Genomic DNA, 9890 nt, shown 5'->3' on the forward strand with positions numbered 1-9890 from the left:
TATGAATGTATGTAAATGAATATGAATGAATGTAAATGAATGTGAATTAATATGAATTTGTGTGAGTGAATGTTAAATAGTGTGAGTGAATTTGAATGATTATGAATTAGTGTGAGTGAATGTGAATGAATATATATATGAATATGAATGTAAATGAATATATATGAATATGTATGATATGTATGAATGTGTATGAGTACCAGTGAAATGTGCACTTTATTATCACATTAAGGGTGTGGATTATGAGATGGAATTTGTGAGAGATTGTATTTTCCCTTTCCCTGCACATTCACCATTCACTATCACGTCTAGTTTGCTGTGTAGGGGTAGCTTCCCATCCCTTCCACATTAAACACCACTTCTGGATAGAGATATGTAGGTGTAGCTTCTCTTATCTTCCACATTAAACACCACTCCTAACCTAATCTATACAGGGGTAGCTTTACCACTCCTCCACATTAACTTCCACTCCTATAGCTAAAGCTAAGTTGAGGTAGCTTCCCCCACCTCTCCACAGATATGTAGATATGTAGGTGTAGCTTCCACTACCCTCCACATTAACTATACTTCCAGTAAAAACTATAGGGGTAGTTTCCCCTCTAGTCAATTTGTCCTCCGTGAATCATAAGTATGAGTGTATAGTCTTCATATATAACGTTTGGTATGTTGCCGTTTTTGGTACTGTGTACTGTGTACTTATTAAATTGAAAAACATATATATATAACCCGTCCGTAATATTGAAGTACTATATTTAATCAATGTAACCACTTTATCAGTGTAACCACATATGTAATCACATATGTAATCAATTTAACCACGACTTCAAGTTTCCTTAATACTCGGTTCGTATCCCGTTACGTTAACAATTCCCGAACGTTTACTATATCAAACCTATCAAACCTAACCCCTAAAACACTGATCCATCCTCAAGATTCCTTAATATTCGGTTCGTATCCTGTAACGTTAAAAATTCCCGAACGTTTCCTTACTAAAGTTATACAAAGTAAAGGACTTCAAGTTTCCTTAATATCCCTTAATATTCGAACGTTTACTATCAAACCTAACCCCTATCACACAGATCAATCCTCAAGTTTCCTTAATATTCGGTTCGTATCTTGTAACGTTAACAATTCCCGAACGTTTCCTTTTGAAATATCATATTTAATCAAGGTTGGGCGAAATGACCAGACTGGTTGGGCGAAATGACCAGGCTGGTTGGGCGAAATGACCAGGCTGGTTGGGCGAAATGACCAGGCTGGTTGGGCGAAATGACCAGGCTGGTTGGGCGAAATGGTAAGGTTGGGCGAAATGGCAGTTGGGCGAAATGGTTGTTGGGCGAAGTGTCCTGCTTCATGTATGTACTATATTCCAATAAAAGATTGCTAAGGTTTGAAATAAACACGTACCATCACGAACAAAATTGCCCAAAATAGCATCGCATGGAGTTGTGATTCAGGACAAAAGAATACGTACTACCTTTTAAAAGTTAAAATAACGTGTTATTGTAAACCACTGCTTGCGTGCAACTATAGTCTGAAATAGGCAGTGGGAGGGTTACCAATCGCGTCATCTTAAATGGACCAATAAAACCCTCTTCGTTACCCAAGCTACCCTCAGTACATATTCTGTGGACTGTTTCATGTTTGAAGGAAAAAAACTCCATCATCGACATTTGATAAGAAAAACATCATGGAGGACAAACCTAAAATCACTTACCTTAGAGGTCGGGCATTCGTTGAGGTTTCTAGACTTATTTTCGCTGCTAAGGATATTGAGGTAAGAAGTTACAAACTCCTCGTTACTGTAATAAAAGTCAACGTTTATCATATAGTACTCATATACAGATTCCCACTAGGGCAAGAATGTGTTGGTCGGTAAAAGCTCATAACTATTTAACAGGTAATCCCTGGAGTTGGGGTGGGCGAGGTGGATAAGTATTACGATGGGTACATTGTCATAACATTCTATTCAGTGGCTATCGGAGATGTATCGTGGGTCAAACGTAATATATAATCGGCACTCAATGTGGCAAAGAGAGAGGTAGCTGGGTAAACTCCTATAGCCCAAAGCCATATCATTATCACTTACCCACTGGGGACGGAGGGTGCATGTTGGATAAATCCTCGTATACAATTATCAAGTAAATAATCTCACCTTTCTTCGTTTACATGTAAGTTGCGGGAAGGGAGAGAGTTAACACTTTATTCGCCATTTGTAAAGACGATCGGGTACTTAAATTGCATTCGACATTACTCCGTTAGTGGTACTAAACTGAACATATGTAAGCATATTCAAGATTCGCCATTCTGAGGCTGTGGTGCAAACATATATAGGTACGTATGGGTAAGTTGTTTATGTAGGTACTTAGGTGCATGTATGTGTGAGTGCGTGTATATGTCTGCAGACAAAACAGGCGTCGCTTACCCCTCAACACTGATAAAACCTTGTCAAATGTACCAAAAGCTTGATGTTTTCCCTTTTGGTTCATGTTACATTTGAGGTACTGACCTAATTGTATGAGTCTTAGACTTTATACTCCAGTCAATTTAATTGATGAAACTGAGGTTTTTTAGAAATGCAGCCGAGACACACGGTGTTGTGTTGTTTATTTAAATGAAACTTAATTGTCAAAAGTGAAATTTTAATTTTTGTTTTTATCAATAACAATACTCTACAGATTGAGGAAGAATATACAACGACTAAAGCTCATTTTGAGAAGCTTAGGGCAGGTAAGAATTACCGATAAATGATATGTAAATGTTGTAACTATTTTTTACCAAGAATAGTTATTTTCTTCTTTAATGAAATTGAAAATGAAGTAATTTTTAGATCGGCTAGTTTTTTATTTCGTTTGAAACGCTCGAAACTTTCTTTACGTTGAGTTATATTATACCGTTAGAAGAGAGACCAATCTGTTTTCAATAGTGAGCTGTTTTGAAAAATACTTTTTTATCATGCAGATATACCTATCTAACTTTAGCGATATTGAGTTATGACTTATTCAAACAACTAAAAGCAGACCATCTGAGATCAATAACATTGGTACTGGAAAATAGGAACGCGTAACATTTTCTAAAAATGTATACTTCGGGTAACCTTTACACCAAACAAAGCAATGGTAAACGATAAATTAGATGTATTTTGGTAGAACTCACTAAGTCTAAAACAACGTTGTTATAATTAGCCTAACGTCAAGGAGCACTGAATAGTAAATTCAGTGATCCACGACATATTACCTTGAAATATCATAATAGAATCCACAATAAAAGGTATTCAAAATTAAAAGGTTTTTTATAGACCAACTGTATAATATAAAAATTATATCCTTACTGCGTTTTTTTATAGTGTATATATAGATTCAATTGAAACAACCAGGACAGTGTGACCTGATTTATTGTGTTCTGTGACCCTACGTGACGTCATATGAATGGGTGGACATGCCGATACACAGTACAGCACTACTAACTGCGTTTTTTATAGTGTATAGATTCAATTGAAACAACCAGGACACTGTGACCTGATTTATTGTGTTCTGTGACCCTACGTGACGTCATATGAATGAGTGGACATGCCGATACACAGTACAGCACTACTAACTGCGTTTGTTATAGTAGTAGATTCAATTGAAACAACCAGGACACTGTGACCTGATTTATTGTGTTCTGTGACCCTACGTGACGTCATATGAATGAGTGGACATGCCGATACACAGTACAACACTACTAACTGCGTTTGTTATAGTAGTAGATTCAATTGAAACAACCAGGACACTGTGACCTGATTTATTGTGTTCTGTGACCCTACGTGACGTCATATGAATGGGTGGACATGCCGATACACAGTACAACACTACTAACTGCGTTTGTTATAGTAGTAGATTCAATTGAAACAACCAGGACACTGTGACCTGATTTATTGTGTTCTGTGACCCTACGTGACGTCATATGAATGGGTGGACATGCCGATACACAGTACAACACTACTAACTGCGTTTGTTATAGTAGTAGATTCAATTGAAACAACCAGGACACTGTGACCTGATTTACTGTGTTCTGTGACCCTATACGTGACGTCATATGAATGAGTGGACATGCCGATACACAGTACAACACTACTAACTGCGTTTATTATAGTGGTAGGTTTAATTGAAACAACCAGGACACTGTGACCTGATTTATTGTGTTCTGTGACCCTACGTGACGTCATATAAATGAGTGGACATGCCGATACACAGTACAGCACTACTAACTGCGTTTGTTATAGTAGTAGATTCAATTGAAACAACCAGGACACTGTGACCTGATTTATTGTGTTCTGTGACCCTACGTGACGTCATATGAATGAGTGGACATGCCGATACACAGTACAACACTACTAACTGCGTTTGTTATAGTAGTAGATTCAATTGAAACAACCAGGACACTGTGACCTGATTTATTGTGTTCTGTGACCCTACGTGACGTCATATGAATGGGTGGACATGCCGATACACAGTACAACACTACTAACTGCGTTTGTTATAGTAGTAGATTCAATTGAAACAACCAGGACACTGTGACCTGATTTACTGTGTTCTGTGACCCTATACGTGACGTCATATGAATGAGTGGACATGCCGATACACAGTACAACACTACTAACTGCGTTTATTATAGTGGTAGGTTTAATTGAAACAACCAGGACACTGTGACCTGATACACTGTGTTCTGTGACCCTACGTGACGTCATATAAATGAGTGGACATGCCGATACACAGTACAACACTACTAACTGCGTTTATTTTAGTAGTAGATTCAATTGAATCAACCAGGACACTGTGACCTGATTTACTGTGTCCTGTGACCATATGTGACGTCATATGAATGAATAGACATGCCGATACACAGTACAACACTGCTAACTTAATGAGATGAACATTTGTTGTTACTGTGACATGCATACAAATACCATGGAAGATGTGGAATGGGCTGAGTCCAAGACAGATTCAAACCCAATGAACCTCGAGCTAATGTACGTATCAATATACAGCCCCCCCCCCCCCCAACCACACAAGCCCCTTCCTTCCTCACCATAGCCTTGCCATACTATATGTATATGTTTGTAAGTGTTATCCTATCAGCAACACCTTCCTAATCACCAACGACTTATGTCATATCAATTTACTGAATGAAACCAATTGTCCGTCGAGAGTTCAGTGTAACTTTAGAAAAAAACCGGTCTCGGTTAATTGATAACATTGACTCTGTAACCTTACAAACTGACAATATCATGTATCGTACTTCTGTACAATGTTATAGTTAGACAGAATTGCATACATTATTTGTTTATTATTTATATTATCTCCATTATTATTAAGTTTGTCAATATGTAATTACGATTCAGTGTGGTTAAATATAACGAAACCAATAAGACCAAGGAAAAATGTTTAGAAATTTATCATTACGTATGGTCACATGTTTCTTCATATAAAATACATAACGGCAAGTCAGTTTTATGAAAATACATTTTCTAGTTTCTGTTGATCACTTCAATTAGATGGAAAATTGATGTTCATGCAGCTCCCACTCATCGAGATTGATGGTATGTGCCTTGTCGAGTCACACGCTCAAGAAAATTACCTCGGATGGAAATATGACATGCTAGGAACCACCAAGGAAGAAAGAGGACAGTAAGAAATGTTATCATATCGAGATATTTTATACTAAATCATTAACATGTTTAAGAAATTGGTTCTGGTGCAAATATATACATACATCAACACATTGAGAAGCACTGTTTCATGTCCAGATTGTAGAAAAGTATTTCAGGAGTTTTTGTATTCATGGCATGTCTGACGAGAGGGGAGAGTCAGAGAGGCTGAATCTCCGGGATCTGATTTCAACTGAAGGGCCCGGAGAATATGAGATATAAAAAAAATCATAAATACTTAATTCGGAATGAAGGCTGCAGAAAAAAGGTGCCCGGATGCAAAATTGTCCGTGTCACCATACCTGGCTTTCAACACCCCTGGGTGATGACCATGGGTTCAGTTAATGACGCTATAAATGTGTCTTATATAGAAACGTATTCCATGTTAGCATAGTTGCAAGCGTAACGATGCACGTATGACCTTTGTGTTATACGTGTTACGACTGTTTGTGGTCACGGTGGTAGTGTTACGAACATTATCATGCATATACGTGTTATAATTTTACGACCATGCTAACATGTAGGTTTTACGTTATGTTATGAGTGACACGACCGTATTAAACTATATATACTTGTTGCAATTTTTTATGATATATACGAGTGTTAGGAGACACGGTTTATACGTGTTACGAATGTTATGGTGAATACAACCGTTTCGAACATAGTTTATGCGCTCCACGCGTGTTATAATTAGTTCGAAGTGTTAAGAACAGAGTTCATATATATTTACACCGTGTTACGGATGTTGTGATCAGAACGTGTTCTACGGCCATATGTATACTACGTGTTACGGTGGTGTTTTATTTGGAGGTTTTGGGGCGTCGAGTGTTATGAGTATTACTATATAAAGTAACGGCGATTGCTATTTGAATGCAGTTACTGGATATGCCAACCATGTCAAACAATACCTGTAATAACACTGTAATAAGTACCGCGCGTGTTCATCGGGCTGTATACCGACACAGTTATGAATACGATTAACTTTGAGAAATTAATATGAGTAAAAAATATAAATACAAGAAAGCTAATATGGATTATTGTCACATAATATTCCATAATTATTATATTTTTAGGGATTTTTCATTCATAATAATTTAAGTACTTCCTTTTCTTTTGCAATTTTGATTGGATTTAGTATACTGATGCTTTATGAGGGAGCACGGTCTTTTCATGACGTAGCTCAACCTGCTAGGTGGATTGTATTTCAACCCGAAGAGAAATGGTCAAGTTTTGCGAAAGAGGCAACTGAAAAAGCGAGAAAAAGATACCTTCCTCCGTATGAAAAGGTAATCTGTTAATTCACAGAGCGTTTTTATCCCTTTTACGTATAATTGTTTCGACGACAAGAGATCTCTTATGTAAGGTACCATGGTAGGCTCATAATTGACGCACTTAAGGATTTGATCAACGATGTCTATCAAGGAAAGATCCATATTAATCAACTGTATGTGTTTTTCATATGTGTAGTTCCTCAGAAATATAATGATTTCAAAATATTTAAGGTTCTGTGCTTATGCACCGTATAATTGAGCAGAATTTGACCACAAAATGTCTGCCGTGTCAAATCCTTTCATACCCCTAAATTGACACATTTGTCGATAAGCTAACTGTAGGCCTCAGTATGCATCCATTGACTTTAGATGCTGTTTGCTATGCTCTGAGCCTCTAAGCTCAGACAGGTCAGGTCCCAGAGAGTAGTGGTATGATATTGAGGTAATGTTGGTTATTTTTAGGGTGTAATATTTTCCAAATGCCTAAAAAATGTGCAAAACTGGGGGGAGGGTGTTAAAAGCTTAAGAAAAACCACAATTTGGTCAGCAAATAGCTGAAATGGATTCAAGCTCATGAAATATGTATTTCTGCTTGACTGCAAAAAGTTCAAGTGGCCTGCTGTATCGTTGCTAGTAATATTTGAAGTGCGTCAATTACGAGGGTGCGTCAATTATGAAGCCTTTACTATATATGAATTCAAAATACAATTTACTCTATGTTAATTTCAATGTCAACCGTATTGTCCTTAGATCGGTGTTATATTGGTGCAGGGGCGTAGCGAAGGTGTTTTTGTTGGGGGTGTGGAGAATTTGATTTGCCGACGGATCTGGAAGTGGTGACTGAAATGGGGGAGGGGTCTAAGGGTAGGGGGTCTACCCCTCCCCTTTGGAAATTGTTTAGTTTTGAAACGTCCTTAGATGCAATCTGGTGCATATTTTAAGTCAAATTTGGCACGGAAGAAGCTCCCGTTCTCCTTTTCTCTATTCAGCTTTCCTTCTTTCTTCCCCTTCCGCTCTCTTCACCTTTTCTCCTTTTGCCGACAGACCCAAAATTTGCCGACAGCGACCAAATTATTGGGGGTGTGTGACACCCCCCCCCCACGCCCCCCCCCCTCCGCTCGCTACGCCCCTGTATTGGTGTTATCCTATACTATACGTCCAGATCGAGATGTGGAACGATAATGACTTGACACAATGTGCGAAATCTATTTTAATAGTTGTATTAAGTGTCAGGACTGAATCGTAACATTATCATCACATGTAATACCGCCATGTGTTATTCTAACTATTCTACTGCAGACTCTAGCCGAGAATGGTACTGGGTTTCTGGTCGGTGACTCTGTCACGATTGCTGACTGTGCTTTGTTCAACATCCTCTCGTATCTTGATGAGATGGCTTGCTATGATAATGTCCTCAATGACTACCCGCACTGTAAAGTAAGTTTATAACACTATTTGTGGATACTGCTATCGAGTTAAATTAAGGTTAAGGCGTGGAAGGTCTTGTAAACAGTATAAAACATTTCAACAACCAATTGTTTCATACGAACACCCTTAAAACGAACACCCTCAACACCCATCAAACATTCTAAGAATTGAGTACATATTGAACGGTTTCTTGTTCTCTTTTCTACTTTATATACACTGTGTTTGCTTTTGTTCCAAATTTCTCGGTTTTGTTCTTTCGATAATAATAAACTCCCACGTGATGTCAAATATATGATTTATATTGTATTTCAATGTCTTTATTCCTCAGGCGTTTGTAGGGAAATTCTCCGAGCTTCCAGGGGTAAAGAAATATCTCGATAGTCCTCGGCGTTTCCCTCCCCCGGATGTGGCGTATGGGAAGGAGGCCCTCGCAGTTTTGTTTTAGGATGTTATCAATTTATCCCGGAACGTTAAGCACTGTATAAGATATACGCCGAACGTGAAATGAAACTTATGAGGCAATGAGTGGTATTATGTAATGATTAAACAAGACCAAATTTACAAGATACCCAAAAAAATTATGATATATTATAAATTATTATTCATTTTATCTCAGTATTAGTTACTACTTTGCTTAATGTCACAGTAAAGGAATGCCTGCTGAGTTAAAATTATATCCACTTCATAGGATATTTTTCTGGTGTAGGTTTGACATATTATAAAACCTTCCTGATAAATCTCAGATAATGTTTATTAAAGTACTATTGTATAGGTGTTTGTTTCTTCCCAACTACACAATTCCATTAAACAATATATATATGTATATATATATATATATATATATATATATATATATATATATATATATGCATGTATATATAGATGTATATGCATATATATATGTCAAGATTTACAATTTTATTTATTAATTTATCTTACTGATATAAAATTTAATACCCAATAAATAGTCGGTGAACCTCCACCTTCCCTTTATTCATGTCATAATTTTGTAACTGCATTTCTGGATTCTGTAGGGAACCACAATGATGCAATGTGTTTGCTTGCAAACTAAGCTTCAAGTTTGCACTGACTTTCAAAATCTGTTTAATTATTATTAAAATTTATGTAGACGGTTTCGCGTTGCTAACTAGCGTCCTCAATTTTAGTCGTTATACGAGATTAAATAAAAACAAAATTAATACAAGAATACAGTTGACTTTTCAATCTAAGATCAATATTATGTGAACATTGTATCTTTTTTGAGATAAAGCCTGGTCACGTAAACCAGGATGCTTGATATGCACTCCCGGTTTCCTCACATTGATACTGAAACCGTATGATCATTACGATGTTACGCCAAGGGAGTCGCGATACCCTTAGGACAATCATAACTTTGTTTTGATAGTGTGTTCCTTCAGATACATTAATATATCTGGCGACGATACTAATGCAATATTTTCTTTCGTTCTTTTTGTTTGTTTTAGTTTTGTGTCAATTCTGTA

General features: G+C 37.1%; 1 protein-coding gene across 1 annotated transcript; it reads left to right on the forward strand.

Moving 5' to 3' along the window:
• Positions 1–1485: 1485 nt before the first annotated feature.
• LOC139960365 (glutathione S-transferase alpha-4-like) lies at positions 1486–9210 on the forward strand. Its single transcript, XM_071958679.1, has 6 exons — positions 1486–1777; positions 2679–2730; positions 5537–5669; positions 6825–6975; positions 8260–8397; positions 8717–9210. The coding sequence occupies exons 1-6, from the start codon at positions 1691–1693 to the stop codon at positions 8831–8833; spliced, it is 678 nt and encodes a 225-aa protein (XP_071814780.1). The 5' UTR covers positions 1486–1690; the 3' UTR covers positions 8834–9210.
• The last annotated feature ends 680 nt before the right edge of the window (positions 9211–9890 follow it).

This window comes from Apostichopus japonicus, chromosome 19 (genome assembly GCF_037975245.1).
Source record: "Apostichopus japonicus isolate 1M-3 chromosome 19, ASM3797524v1, whole genome shotgun sequence".
NCBI classification, from domain to species: Eukaryota; Metazoa; Echinodermata; class Holothuroidea; order Aspidochirotida; family Stichopodidae; genus Apostichopus; species Apostichopus japonicus.